At 34.5% G+C, this 15,141-nt stretch overlaps 2 protein-coding genes across 2 annotated transcripts; one reads left to right on the forward strand and one right to left on the reverse strand.

Moving 5' to 3' along the window:
- Positions 1-3,328: 3,328 nt before the first annotated feature.
- On the forward strand, positions 3,329-6,200 carry LOC131594764 (two-component response regulator ORR24-like). Its single transcript, XM_058866967.1, has 5 exons — positions 3,329-3,696; positions 3,949-4,101; positions 4,225-4,641; positions 4,768-4,844; positions 5,139-6,200. The coding sequence occupies exons 1-5, from the start codon at positions 3,549-3,551 to the stop codon at positions 6,132-6,134; spliced, it is 1,791 nt and encodes a 596-aa protein (XP_058722950.1). The 5' UTR covers positions 3,329-3,548; the 3' UTR covers positions 6,135-6,200.
- A 248-nt stretch (positions 6,201-6,448) lies between these two features.
- Positions 6,449-9,315, reverse strand: LOC131594765 (calmodulin-binding protein 60 E-like). The gene is made up of 7 exons (XM_058866968.1): positions 9,026-9,315; positions 8,790-8,865; positions 8,648-8,706; positions 8,082-8,560; positions 7,825-7,985; positions 7,446-7,649; positions 6,449-7,289 (listed from the first exon to the last, which is right to left on the reverse strand). Exons 1-7 carry the CDS (start codon positions 9,133-9,135, stop codon positions 6,615-6,617), a joined length of 1,764 nt encoding a protein of 587 aa, XP_058722951.1. The 5' UTR covers positions 9,136-9,315; the 3' UTR covers positions 6,449-6,614.
- Between the last annotated feature and the right edge of the window lie 5,826 nt (positions 9,316-15,141).

The following is a 15,141-nucleotide window of genomic DNA, read 5'->3' on the forward strand; positions in this document are numbered from 1 at the left end:
TGATGATGATATTGATGATGATGATGATGGTATAAGTATGTTGTATATGTTGCATTCATTCATGTTCATTGATGATACTGTATCCATGATGATGTGTTGGATCAGTGAAGGGCATGATTCCCATTGTGTGGAATCTGTGCTGGCAGGGCCGTATCTTGATGATGTTGGATCAGTCATGGGTTATTCCCATTTGATGATGTTGGTACCACATGCATAGTATCAGTTCATACATATGCATAATTTTATAACATGATTGGATGTATTCCAGTGTTGTAAATTCGATGATGTGTTGGTTGTTTGTTTGTGATGATGAGACTTGTTTTGAATGTCTGTTTATGAAACAATTGGGTGAATAATGCAACTGTGATGTGTTATTTCTTTATAACCTTATAACATTTGTTAATTATGATGAGACTCACCCTTACATGTTGTCATTTTCAGATTGAGGATAGCGGCTGTTCGACTCGGTGAGGACTAGCTCATGAGTCAGTGTCTTAGTTAGCGTCAGGTGTCATGCTCTGATAGTTGTAACACTGGGGACGTGATGTTTAGAGTTTATGTTTTATGACTCTAGTTATGTTTTGATGTTTTGAAGGATAAGTTTTAAAGATGTTAAACTTAGTCCGTTTGATTTAATTTCCGTTGTGTTAACATGAAACGTTTTAATTTATGATGATTACCTCAGTGAATGCATGACATGACTGAATGATGTTTATTTATTATGAATTGTGGCACCCTTATTTTCATGTACTCTAAATACTTGTTTAAATTTCCGCGGGGTTAGTAAGGGGTGTTACAGGTTTCAGGGTTGACTATAATCTTTGGAGACTCAATTCTATGCAATGTATTACGAATTGTATTAGGTAGTTTCAATTACGATGTCATCGTTACAGAGTGAAGTGCTGTAATAATGTTTTGTAGTCTTTCAAGTACGACTTGTGCTTGAAGGAAATTTTAGTTATTGGTAATATATTTTTTAGCTTCTTCAAAAAAAATCTTAAAAAAACATTTTTTTTCCCTATTTTTCACAATTATCTTTTACAAAGTTCTTAACAATAGTAGTTTTTAAAAACTTATATAATTATCTAGTAGTCCATTTTTTTAAATAACATTTTCATATTTTCTATTTTTTTTAATGTCTGTGACAACCCGGTGACAATTTCTTTTATTATTACATTTAAAATTAAATATATTTTTGAATAATAAATTATCTATTATTTGAAATTTTTTATTTTTTAATTTATTTTTGAGTTCAAATGCAGGTAACACAACAGTACCCGTGCGAAGGCAAGGGTATTCTATTATTTCTTCAAATGAATTTAATCTTTAATCTTTATGATTTATCAAATAATATTTTGAAAATCTCACCGAATAGAGACACTTGTGGTGAAAAAAACACATGTGATTTGTTTGTGCTTTGGCCTTTGAACAAGTATGAATATGAATAAAAAAATGTGGATTATACTTTTATTTTACTACAGATATTTATTTTAATTTATTATATTGTATTGAACATTTTCCAAAATAAAAAATAAATGCAGCAAAAATAATGATTAAAAGTTTAATTTGGTAGGATGATGGTATGGAAAACTATATTAGGCACTAATTTTTTCATTAAAGGTAGACTTATAGTCGAGCTTTCTTTCTAATTTATTTTACATTTAATAAAAAATTATATATTTTATAGGCTTAAATACACTTTTGGTCCCTGTAAGTTAGCGAGTTTTTAATTTTCGTCCCTGTAAGTTTTTTTTGGGTCTGAGCCCCTATATTTCACTTTTGCGTTTGTTTTAGTCCCTAAAATTAAAATTCGCAAAAATTAAGATAGAGGGACTCGTACCAACAAAAAAAACTTACCGGGACGAAAATCAAAAACTCGCTAAGCCTATAAACTTATGTTCTATTGTTGGGATTGGTTAAAAACGGATGAAATGGAGCGAAATCGGATGGAGTTCATTCCATTCCATTCCATCACTTTCCATCATTTTTTATACCCTCCAAATTGGGCGGAGTGACAAATTTTTTCTATTCCTTCATGAAATACCCAAACAATGAAATCACATCTTTATTCCTTTCTACTCTGCTCCACTACCTTCCGCTCTGTTCATTTCACTATATCCAAATAGAGAAATATTTGCATGGATACGAACCTAAATCCATATTTTTAGGCACAACCAATAAAAAGTGAGAAAATTGACATTTGTTAAAAATTTAATTTCGTTTTTAATTGCTATCATGGGGGTGGTTGGTTTAACGGAGGAGGGAGACAATTTTATTTTAATTTTTTAATTAATAAAAAAATTGATTGGTTGTGTAAATCTATGTGTTATGGTTATGTCCATATAAAAATTGTTCATTCAAATATATCCAAAAAAAAATATTGTAATTGACATTAAGCCGCGTGTCTAAATGTATTAAAGAGAAATAATGATTTTTTTAGAAAGTTTTTGAATATATTCCATATATAGAAAATTTAAATAAACTATTCAATAAGAAAATTAACATAACAAGAAACTAACCTGGTTAATAATTTAAAACGATAAATATATTATTTGCATGGATACGAACCTAAATTCATATTTTTAGGCACAACCAATAAAAAGTGGGAAAATTGACATTTGTTAAAAATTTAATTTCGTTTTTAATTGCTATCATGGGGTGGTTGATTTAATGGAGGAGATAGACAATTTTATTTTAATTTTTTAATTAATTAAAAAATATGATTGATTGTGTGTAAATCCATGTGATATGATTGTGTCCATATAAGAATATTCCTAAAGAGAAATAATGATTTTTTTAAGAAAGTTTTTGAATATATTCCATATATAGAAAATTTAAATAAACTATTCAATAAGAAAATTAACTTAACAAGAAACTAAGCTGGTTAATAATTTAAAAAGATAAATAATATTTATATTTAATATTTTAGCAATGAAAATAATTGATCTTTTTAAAAAATAAGAAAGTTTGTTATATTGAAATTGCTTGTATTTAATGTATTAGATATTAAAATAAATGATGTATTTAAGGAATATTTTCTTATGATCATAGGACACTCGTTAGCCATACTTTACCTAAATTATTCAAATTTTGTCCAGTAAAATCAGATGTCCAAAAACATCAGATGCGAATTTGAACCTCTGAATTTGAATCTGTAACATCTTAACAAATAAACTTTTTTTATAAACGGTTAAATTTTCTAATCACATATTACGATAGTAGTTAGGTACATGTGCACTATGGTATAAAGAATCTCTTACATAAACATGAAAGCTGCATTATTGTATTGTTTTTAGCATCATCCATTAAACAAATATAACTAAAGTCAAAGCCTTTTTTCACTGTTCCTTTTGAGTACAAAAAAGTGAAGGACAAATATAACTAAAACAAACTATTTCTGTTTCTGTTATGTTTTCTTTTGCTTCACATTCATCACTTTCAATTCCTTTACTTACCCTTTTAATTTCTTCATTCAATTCCTGTTCCAAGATTGAATCTTTATTCACTTTCAACCTTGATCTCTGAACAATTTTTGTTCTTCTCTGAAGATGGTTGTGGAGAATCAAAGGGGTCATTTGAGGGATGAAGATGGGGTCATTGACCGTTTTCCTGTCGGTATGCGTGTTCTTGCTGTTGATGACAACCCTACTTGTCTTATGGTTTTGGACAAACTCCTTCGTCAATGCAAATATCATGGTTTGTTTTTTTGTTTTTTTGTTTTTTTCTCTTTTTATAATTCTTATGTTGAATTTAACCTAATTCCAATTCCAAATTTGGTATTTTCTAACTAGTGTATTGTTTTGCTATATAAAAGTTGTAGGCTTTTGGTTCAAAATTGGAAAAAGTTGTGATTTTTTTTTTACTTTTTAAGTTACTAATAGAGTTAAGTTACTAATAGAGTTTAGGTTTGTGGAATCAAGTGTTTGATTTTTGTGGTTGTTTCCACAGTTACTACTTCTACAAATGCAATTGATGCGCTGAAGATGTTGAGGAGAAACAAAAATAACTTTGACTTGGTTATTAGTGATGTGGATATGCCTGACATGGATGGGTTTAAGCTTCTTGAGTTGGTGGGACTTGAAATGGACTTACCTGTAATCAGTAAGTGCATGCTCATTTTCTTATTGAACTTTCTTGTATCTACAATAATGGATTTGAATTGAATCGAATCGAATCGGTTTATTGACTCTTAACTATTTTCTTGGGTTTTATATCTTATTGTAGTGTTGTCGGGACACAGTGACACAAATATGGTGTTCAAAGGGATTACACACGGTGCATGTGACTATCTGCTGAAACCTGTTCGACTTGAAGAGCTCAAGAACATATGGCAACATGTTGTTCGAAAGAAGAAAACCGGTTCCAATTATGAAAATAAGGCTTCCGATGAGGATAGGGTTGCTAATATTTCGGGGGGAAATAGTCAAAACATATTGGAAAACAATGGTGATCAGAATAAAAGGATCGGTAAAATAAGGAAGGACCGAGATGAGGAGGGAGAAGAAGACGAAGAAGGTGAAGAGGAAGGGGAAGGGATTGGAGATGAGGATGACCCATCCTCACAGAAGAAACCACGCGTGGTTTGGTCTATTGATCTACATCAGAAATTTGTCGGTGCTGTTAACCATCTCGGCTTCGAAAGTAAGATTTTGACAATGAAGATATAAGATTCTTGATTTGTTTAACTTTGGTTTTTAACAATTTCATATCCGGACCTGATTACTATTATCCCTAATACAAGATTAATTCTCATGTTTGTTGTTGCAGAGGCTGTTCCGAAGAAAATACTTGATTTGATGAATGTTGAAGGGCTCACTAGGGAAAATGTGGCAAGCCATCTGCAGGTATATATTATATATTCTTGCTTTGTAGCCACCATCATTGTTTTGTTTATTCTTCACAAATCGAAAGTTTATATTAATGAGTTAACAGTGATCAAAGTATTAAGAGCCTTACACCCTCTTGAAGAAAATGTCGTGCGAAATGTTACGGATGTTTCTTTTAATTAATGTTAATTCTGAAAAAACTTGATGTGGTTTCAAGTCCCACTGAAAAAACACAAGTTTAGTTAAGCAATAATGTGTGCTTTTGAGTACTGTGATGATTCCATATGAAGCTCACTTTATTTTGTATTGCAGAAATATAGACTCTATCTGAAAAAGGCAGCCCATCAAGCTAACATGGTTGCGGCATTCGGTGGTGGTAACGATTCATATCTTCGGATGAGTGGAATAGATGGATATGCAGATTTTTGCACATCGGCTGGATCTAGAAGGATCTCGAGTACCACCTTGCCATCATCATATTCGTCCAGTGGACTTTTCGGTAGGCTGAATTCTCCAGCCAGCTTTAACATGAGAGGTATTAGTCCTTCAACACTGATTCGGCCTGTTCAGAGTCAAAACATCGACAGCTCGTTGAGCAAACTCGGAAACCTCCAGTCATCATCCATGGTATTTCCCGCAAATCAAAGCTCAAGCCTATTGCACAGTATTCCAACTGAGCTTAACCCAGTAGATTCCACTGGATTTGGAGTTGCATCCCGATTCCAGGATAGTAGGGGTACTAACTGTTCTCTACAAGTCTCAAACCATCATTTATTGTTCCAAGGAAATTCACGACCGACACACAATGCAGGGACATATAGAAATCAGTCTTCTCTTGGTTCTGCATCTTTGGGAAACACAAACATCGGCATTTGTAGTTCTTCTAATCTGTTGGGTTATAATCAGTGTACTGAAAACTTCGAAAGTGAACCGTTGCCTAATTTTCCTGCCAGTTCTTTGCCGGTATGCGGGTCTTTCAATACCGACCAAATGCCTCCAACTAGCATTACTGCTTTCAACCAAATATCTCCGATAGATAATTGTCCCGTTAACTTTTCATCTGGAGAAGCAATCAATGCTACTTTGAAGGATGCGAGAGATGTTTTGACGAGGTACCAAGAAGGCGGCTTTATTCGGAATACTATGCAGCCTTCTGGTTATGCCCCGCGACAAAGGTGGGAAGAACATAAACTGGATTACAGCGAAAACATGAGCCGGCCCTTCATAACGCAAGAGCAAAACGACATGACATTAATGGATGGAGAAATGGGATTTCACGATGCTTACCCTATTGGATCATGTATTTGAACACTAAAATCTTGAAACTTTCCCTGTGTAGTTTTTCTTCGGATGTACTTATTTTTATGTTGATTATTATGGTTCAACAAAATGATACTCTTTGCTAACATTTCCTGTTTCACTGATGAATGTGTGTTCAGCTATCTGACATTTTTCATTCTTATCGCTTAAAAGCACAAGTAGTTTCAGCTTTTTTTTCTCTCTCGTTTTGTCCATAGTAATTGTAATGAATGTATTTGTTAAATCTATAATTTCATTCAAGACCAACACATAGTCTAAAAGTTGATTTTTGAAAATTAACTTAACAAGAACAACTTTCAACCTGTTTGCCACATTTATTATAATTTCAAAATTTATACGAGATAAATTGTATCGACCAGAGATTTGTTCACAATCATACAGTATCACAAACTTGTTATAAGTAAATAAAAAAATTTAATAAAAAAAAATACAATGATTTCAAAATGTTCCAATTTCAAGCATTTGAACTCAATTCAACTCAGTAAGCTGTGCTCGTCTTTCCGCGGCTCTTTTTCTAATAAATATTCCCCACCTTAAAGCTGCTTTGAGCTTAAGCCACCCAACAACAGCCTTCCCCGAGCACTTGACATTATCCTCGACGCCGAACGGAGGCTCATACTCAAGCCTGTAACTGTAACAACTCTCATTAGAATGACCAAAATTAGCTCCTTCATTAATTGTCTTGAGTAACCTCTGCATATCATCACTCTCCAACATCTGTGAACTCCTAAGACGAAGCTCTTCCGCGACAATGTCTTCCAACCCTTGTCCGTTTCTCTGCCTAGACCAGTCTCCGTGATAATAAGCGCCTCCGTTTTCAGGACCTGACATGTTGTAGTTCATGGTTCCTGGTAATGCTATTTGTGACTCGTTTACAGACGTCCCTACCATCTGATAATCAGGACTGGATGAGTAGTTGTTCGTTATTTGCAAATGTTGATTTGGTAAGGATGAGACGTACAACGGCCTTCCCTTTGCAGATGCGTACTGCTGGTCTTGGAAATTGTTGTGATGCATTGTATGAGTGTCTACAGATTTTGATCCCCTTTTGGAATTTGTCAAAGAATTTAATACTTTTCCATCATATTCTATCACTTGGTCCCAATTATCATATGCTTTTTTCACCAAAGAATCCACAGACATCTGTAATTCAAAATGGCCTAATTTAGTTATCATTATTATTATTGGAGCCGTGTTACTTCGACACAAAATAGGACAATAATTTTCCATAACAACTTGAATGGTTAACATATCAAAACTAAACAAGATACCAAATTTATATATCGATAGAAAATTGACCTTCTGATTTGGAGTGAGAGATTCTAAAGAGAAGAAGTGACCATCAGCAATGAGACCTCTTAGCTCATATATGTTGTTGAACATAATGCCAGTGCTATTGGTTTCATCAGTGTAGTAAACAAAAAGCTTAGTACCCAAGACACATGTCTTGGCATGCTCCACAGTGTTCTCCCACATTCTGTTGGACATTCCGCTGCCGAGTATCTGTAGTAAAAGTTTCACATAAGCTTGTTTTTCGGCTAAGCAAATAGTATAACTGTTACCGATAATTTTGAAAATGTGCCTCTTTTGATACTGCATTTAAGTTTAGTACTTTGAAAAAGTATGTTTAGAGAACATGATATGGATTGTTGATGACCATATAGAATTGAATTCTTACACTTCTTAATTTCTGTGGCTCGCGGACAAGAAGACGCAGGAAATCTTCTACGGTTACTATTCTTGATTGAATCAATTTTTTGTGAAGTGCACCATCCTTTGCTATCCGATCCAATCTCCAAACTTCATCATGCAAAGCCGGTGGATAGTGTTTCTTGTACACTGCAAGTTGCAGAAAATAATATGTTCACAAAATTTCCCTCAAAAAAGCCTTAATCATTAGCAAAAACCACAAGAGTTCACAATCAGGAAACTTACATTCCCCTCTATGATCTTTAACAGCAAAGGCTTCAGTCTTACCCTCGCGCACTCGAATCCCGTCACAATACCCAGGAGCCACCTTAACACCAAGCCTAAATTTTCTGCTTCGTATCCAGCTAGAATTGTCGGTGAAAGAAAGATCGCCTAATGTTCCTACACCTTCCTTTAGACTAACTTGCAAATCACCGGTTAGAATTGGTCTTTTCCCGTCACGTTCCTTTACTTGATGGCTTTCAAAGTGATCCTTTGTCCAATCATCGTCAACTTCCTCATTAAAATCACCTTCAAGCACAACAACATTCAACTTAGAAACAGATTCCGGTCCAACTTGAACAACGTTGCCCGTGTTCGGATCCAACAAGATCACATGGATGACTGCTCCTTGCTCTCCCTCAACCTTCCCTCCTGTGAACAAATGAGGAGGCATTCTTGTTCTGAAATGAAGCTGCAGATTCTTTTCCCCCGGCGGTGAAGACCTGACATGACACATATTAAACGCAATCTATGATATCAGTGACGGATCTAGAAATTTTCAGAATACTAATCTGACTCGAGGAACATACCTATCACCGAGTTTATCATGGTCTAATTTCGCCAAAGCACGCTCCACTTCCTCACTGACCTATTGATCATGGAATTAGAAGGATTCACTCAAGAACTAATAATACATTGTAGACAATGAAATCATTGCTTATTTTAACTCACAATTTTTCTGAGTAGAGGTTCCAAAGATGAACAAAGTCTTTGCAAACTATCCACCTTCAAAGCTTCTACAATCACACTACATTTCAAATATTCAACATCACATGATATCAAAGATCTATTGCAGACTCATATCACACAGAAAACTAATAATCTTATCAAAAACACTAAAACATGTAAAATAAATCAAATTTATTATTCTTATAAAGTCATCTTATACTAAAGTAATATTGAAATACCTGGCTAAACCAGGTAGTTTTGGCTTCTTTGAGTGAGCAAGATGATGTTGGTCCTCATTAGCTACATCATAACTTCTTTTCTCCAGTTTATTGTTCTTAGAACTTTCCATTTCTAGAACTTTATTCAATCTCTATAAAATATTTCAATCCTTAGTGATCCATAATAAGATAGTAGTTAATCTAGATGATGATGATGAGTTGATAAACACAAAGAAAGTAAGCAAGGTTGTTTGTTTGACATACATATGTGTAATCTAGATGATGACAAAAAAAAAAGAGTTGTTTATTTAGTATAGATCTATAAACATACAAGTTGATTTTATTAAAAATAATAGAAAGGTTGTTTTTGTTAGAATATATAATTGATGTTCACAGCTGGATTGGATGTGATGATGAACATTGGAAATTGAAACCGCGTTTTTTATTGTCTTTTGACTTTGTTATTAGCTTGTGTCGGTGTGAAGACAGAATCAGCCCTCCATATTAACATTGATTACTTTGGTCTATTACTACCATATTCATGCTTCATTTTAAATTACTGCATATGCCTCATTCAAAATATCAGATATAAATATAATTGATAAACTTATAAAGTTTTATCCAAATAACTAACATTTTCAATTAAATTTTTAAACTAACCTGATTTCTACTTATTTTTCAAACTAATTCATCATTAAACAAAAAAAAAAATCAAGAAGTATCGTCAATTGAATTGACGGTTGTATGTGGTGTAGTCAATCTAATTGACAACTCTTAACTACCTTGCTGAAGTTAGTTATAGTAGTTAGAGTTGGTTAAATAGTTAATTAGGTTGGTTACTTGCATACCAAGTTAGAACAACTTTGTATATAAAGAAACTATCAACTCATTGTAATGTGTGTGGAAATTTACTGAATCGTTCTCTTATCTTCTTTACTTCTCTTTTGCTATCTCTCTCTTTCTTCTTCTTCTTCATCTCTATCAGGCCATAGCTTGCATACTTCCATATCATAATATGGTATCATCGCATAAGATCCACACCTATTTCTCTCATTGATAATTTGCTTCCACTTCTATCTTCTTCTCCCTTTCGATTCAGTGATCTTTCTCTGTATTTCCACCATGCCACCACGTTTAGCACCAACATCTCAAGTTGCTTCAGTGTTCTATATTCACCCTAGTGAAGACCCAAATTATGTGATCATCACATCTCTTCGTAATGGTTCTAACTATATCTCATGGTCGAGATCAATGAAGTGTGCTCTTGGTGCCAAGAACAATTCTGCGTTCATTGATGGTTCATTACACCTCTTGCCATGGATGATCTTAATCGCAGTGCTTGGGGACTATGTAATTGCTTAGTACATTCATGGATCATGAATTTGTTACACCTCCAATTGCTCAAACGACCGTGTTCTTGGAAAATGCTTTTAATGTTTGGAATGATCATCAAGAACTATTTGCCAAGCTGATCGCATTCGTGTGTCTAATCTTCGTCTTGAGATCAATAATCTCAAAAAGGTTCGAAATCAGTGCTTGATTACTTCACATAAATGCGTGGATTATGGGAAGAGTTGAATTCTCATAGGCCACTCCCAGCATGTACATGTATCCATCAGTGCAGATGCCAAGCCATGAGATCTGCAAGAGAGTTTCGTATTGAAGATCATGTCATTCAGTTTCTTACAGGTTTGAATGAGAAATTTTCTGTTATCAAAACCCAAGTATTTTTTATGGATCCGTTACCATCCATTTACAAGATCTATTCTATGGTTATTCAAGAGGAAAGCCATACTATTTCTCTTCTTCCTAAACCTGATTCATCTTTGGCTCTTGAAGAAGTGAACACTAATTAATGCTTATGACTCAAGAAAGTATCTTGATCAAGGTAAGGCTTCAAGCCACAATGTTGGAGCTCAAAGTTCTAAGAGAGACAACAAATTATGCACCTACTGCAATAGAACATGTCATACAGTGGAGGTTTGCTATAGGAAACATGGATTTCCTCCAAATTTTGGTAAGAAACAAGCTGCTACTAATTCCACTACTATCTCTAATGGAGATAACACACCTATAGCTCATAATGGTGAAGAAGAGCATCCAATAATCAAAATGCTAGTATTTCTCAAGAGCAATATTCTTAGTTAATTAGCTTGTTGCAACAAACAAACTTGATTCCTCAGGCCTCTAGCTCCAATAATACCTCAACTTCCAACCATATTTCTACCTCTCTACCTCATACTGATCATACATCACATGAGTTATCAGGTAATTCCCACTATTTTATAGCCTCTTGTTCTACTCAAAATAAGTCACAATATTGGATCATTGATTCTGCTGACAAATGTTTTATTCAGGACATGAAATCCCAGAAGATGATTAGTTTGGCTAGTCAATATGAAGGGCTATACAAATTGAAGATTGATGATGGTTGGCTTGCTGTTAAGAATCTTTCCAAATTCCATCACCTTCCTTTACATAAATCAGCTCCACCTAGTGTTAGTCTCAATAATTATAAAGTGATACCTACTAAGGCTTTATGACAATTTAGGCTAGGTCACTTATCCCATGATAGAATATCAAAAATGTCCAATTTGTATCCTGATATTGTTAATGATAATAAAGTTGTTTGTGATATCTGTCATTTTGCTAGACATAAGAAACTTCCTTATACATCAAGTAATTCTAAGGGTGCTAGCAAATTTGAATTGATACATTTTGACATATGGGGTCCTCTTTCAACCAGTTCCATTAATGGCCATAGATACTTCCTTACAGTCCTTGATGACTATAGTCGATTTGTTTGGGACATACTTCTAAAATCCAAAGCTGAAGTCTCTACTCATGTTCAAAATTTCACCAATCTTATTGAAAATCAGTTTCAAACATGTCCAAAGTTCATTAGATCTAATAATGGTCCTGGATTCTCCCTTCCTCGATTTTATGCTTCAAAAGGCATTGTTCATGTGTTGAATCACCCCAGCAAAATGGCAGGGTAGAAAGAAAACACCAACATCTTTTAAATGTAGGGAGAGCCTTACTTTTTAAGTCCAACCTGCCTAAGTCTTTTTTATCATATGATGTTTCTTATTCTTCCTTCATCACCAATAGAGTCACCACCAATTTGCTCCATCAAAAATCTCCTTACCAAATGCTCTATGATACTCTACCTGATATCCACCAAATTAAAGTATTTGGCTCCTTATGCTATGCATCTACTCTCTCCAGTCATAGAACTAAACTAGATGTTAGAGCCACAAAATCAATTTTTTAGGCTATGCAGTTGGTTACAAAGGATCTCTATTATTAGATTATCATACTCATGAAGTATTCATTTCTAGAAACATCACTTACCATGAACATATCCTACCATATACAACTACATCCGATTCCACAAAATCCAATTAGGAATTTTTTAGTGATTCATCTCCTACTCCAAACCTTCCTTCAACATGTCATACTACTGAAAACATTGTTCCCACTCCTATACCTAACCAAGTAGAAGCAGATAATTTTGATGACCTACCTCTTCCTAACCCTACTCATACTACCAACAATTCACCTGATACATCTAATCCTCTGTCATACCCTAATTTTGACCCCCCTGAGATGTCACATCTCCACAAATTTCATCAACTTAAGACAAGTACCCAGAGAAGTCACCTGCTTACCTAGTACTCAGTAGAGGGTGCTCAAGAACAAATAAGCTCAGGCAAAGGATCGGTCAATAAAGAAAATGACCTCTAATACAATCATAGGATTCAAATGATTCATTTATCCACCAATGATTAATTAGACACCAGTCATCAGGACTCAAGATTGCTCAGACCACCAGATTAGGGTTTGTAGCCCATCAAGGACTAAAATCAGGGCCCACATTTGGGAAACCCTAAAAAGCTCCAGGGCATCACTCAAAGAGTTCAATCATCTTCAAATGATCCATATGATAATATCCACTGGGCATTATACTTCAGTTCAAGATCCACAGTCATCAATTTCATCTGGCCTACAAATTAGGGCTTTGACCTAATTCACCTGGACAGTTGACTTTTAATCAGGACATGGCTCCACAACTCAAAAAATGGTTCAAGAACTTATATTAACTCAATATGTTCCATTCATATCATTCATTTGAGGAGGAGAATTTGATTCATCACAAAAGTCCAAGATTTCACTTCATCTGGAAAAAAGTCAACTGTACAAGAACACCTTTGACTTTTAGGGTTTTGGACAAATAAAATCAAGAAAATCCATCAATGATCAAAAAGTCAACAAAAAGTCAAACTAGTGCATTTTGACCTAGTTCATGGATCTCAAAATTTCACCTACACAACTCAAAAAACTTCCAACATGAAAGTTGTAGACCTCACAAAATAAAACAACTTTTCACATAGGAACTTTTTTAAGAGATCAATCATTTATGAGATACGAGCTTTAAAACTTATAGGTCATAAACACTTTGAAAAATTTCTAAGTGTTTTTTAACCTAGTTTTCTTCAAACTTTAGGCCCATTTTATACAATTTTCCCAAATGATTTTGAAGAAACTCCAAACTAGTGAATTGAAGTACATGTTAAGGGCTTTCCAAATTATGCTCAACCTTCTCCAAATTCATTTTGAGCTAAGAGTTATGCTTGTTCAAAGTTAGGCTCATGAAGTGAAATTATAGGCCATGTACAATTTTGGAACTTTGCAAACTTGTGCAAATGCCTCTACCAATTGATGCTACATGATACATAACACATCAGTAGAGATGCCATGTATCCATTTTCATCATTGCATAAGGATTGAAGAATATTCCCAAAAACAAAGACATGTGATTATGTAATGATTACATTTGGGAATTTATGGCAAAAGAGTGAATCACCAAAGGAATCTTCTCCCAACCAATTGGAGCACATTTCTGTAACAAAATTGTTGAAGGATAGAAAAACACTTAGAAAGGGGGGGTTTGAATAAGTGTAGTCTAAAAACTTGAACGATAAAAACAAATTGCACAATTATTTTTATCCTGGTTCGTTGTTAACTAAACTACTCCAGTCCATCCCCACGGAGTGATTTACCTCACCTGAGGATTTAATCCACTAATCGCAACAGATTACAATGGTTTTCCACTTAGCCCACGACTAAGTCTTCTAGAGTATCCTGATCACAACCTGATCACTCTAGGAACAAATGCTTAGACACAAGCTAAGACTTTCTTAGAGTATCCTGACCACCACGTGATCACTCTAATTACAACTGCTTAGACACAAGCTAAGACTTCCTAGAGTATCCTGATCAACACTTGATCACTCTAGTTACTTACAAATTAATGTAATCAATTCTAAGAGTATTACAAATGCTTCTGAAAAGCTATAATCACAACAGTGATATTTCTCTTAACGTTTAAGCTTAATCTCACTAATATATTACAACAGCAATGTAGTGAGCTTTGATGAAGATGAAGTTTCTGAGCTTTGAATTTGAACAGCGTTTCAGCAAGTTAATTGTTAGCAAATCGTCAACCTTGCTTCTCATCAGAACTTCATATTTATAGGCACTTGAGAAGATGACCGTTGGGAGCATTTAATGCTTTGCGTGTTCCGTACAGCATTGCATTTAATGTATCACGCTTTTGTCAACTACCTCGAGCCTTGTTCACGTTGTGTCTACTGACGTTGCCTTTAATAGCTTCCAACGTTCCTTTTGTCAGTCAGCGTAGCCTGCCACCTGTACTTTCTTCTGATCTGATGTTTGTGTATACAACATTTGAATATCATCAGAGTCAAACAGCTTGGTGCGTAGCATCTTCTTGTCTTCTGACCTTGAAGTGCTTCTGAGCGTGATACCATGAGAACTTCAGTGCTTCTGCTTATGAACTCAAGTTCTTCTGATGCTTCCATAGACCCATGTTCTGATTCTTCCTTGACCATCTTCTGATGTCTTGCCAGACCATGTTCTGATGTTGCATGCTGAACCTTCTGAGTCAAAGCTTCTGAGCGCTGATTTGTGCATACTCTTTATATATTTCCTGAAAAGGAAATTGCAATGTATTAGAGTACCACATTATCTCACACAAAATTCATATCCTTGTTATCATCAAAACTAAGAATATTGATCAGAACAAATCTTGTTCTAACAATCTCCCCCTTTTT

The sequence above is a fragment of the Vicia villosa genome, linkage group LG4 (genome assembly GCF_029867415.1).
Source record: "Vicia villosa cultivar HV-30 ecotype Madison, WI linkage group LG4, Vvil1.0, whole genome shotgun sequence".
NCBI classification, from domain to species: domain Eukaryota; kingdom Viridiplantae; phylum Streptophyta; class Magnoliopsida; order Fabales; family Fabaceae; genus Vicia; species Vicia villosa.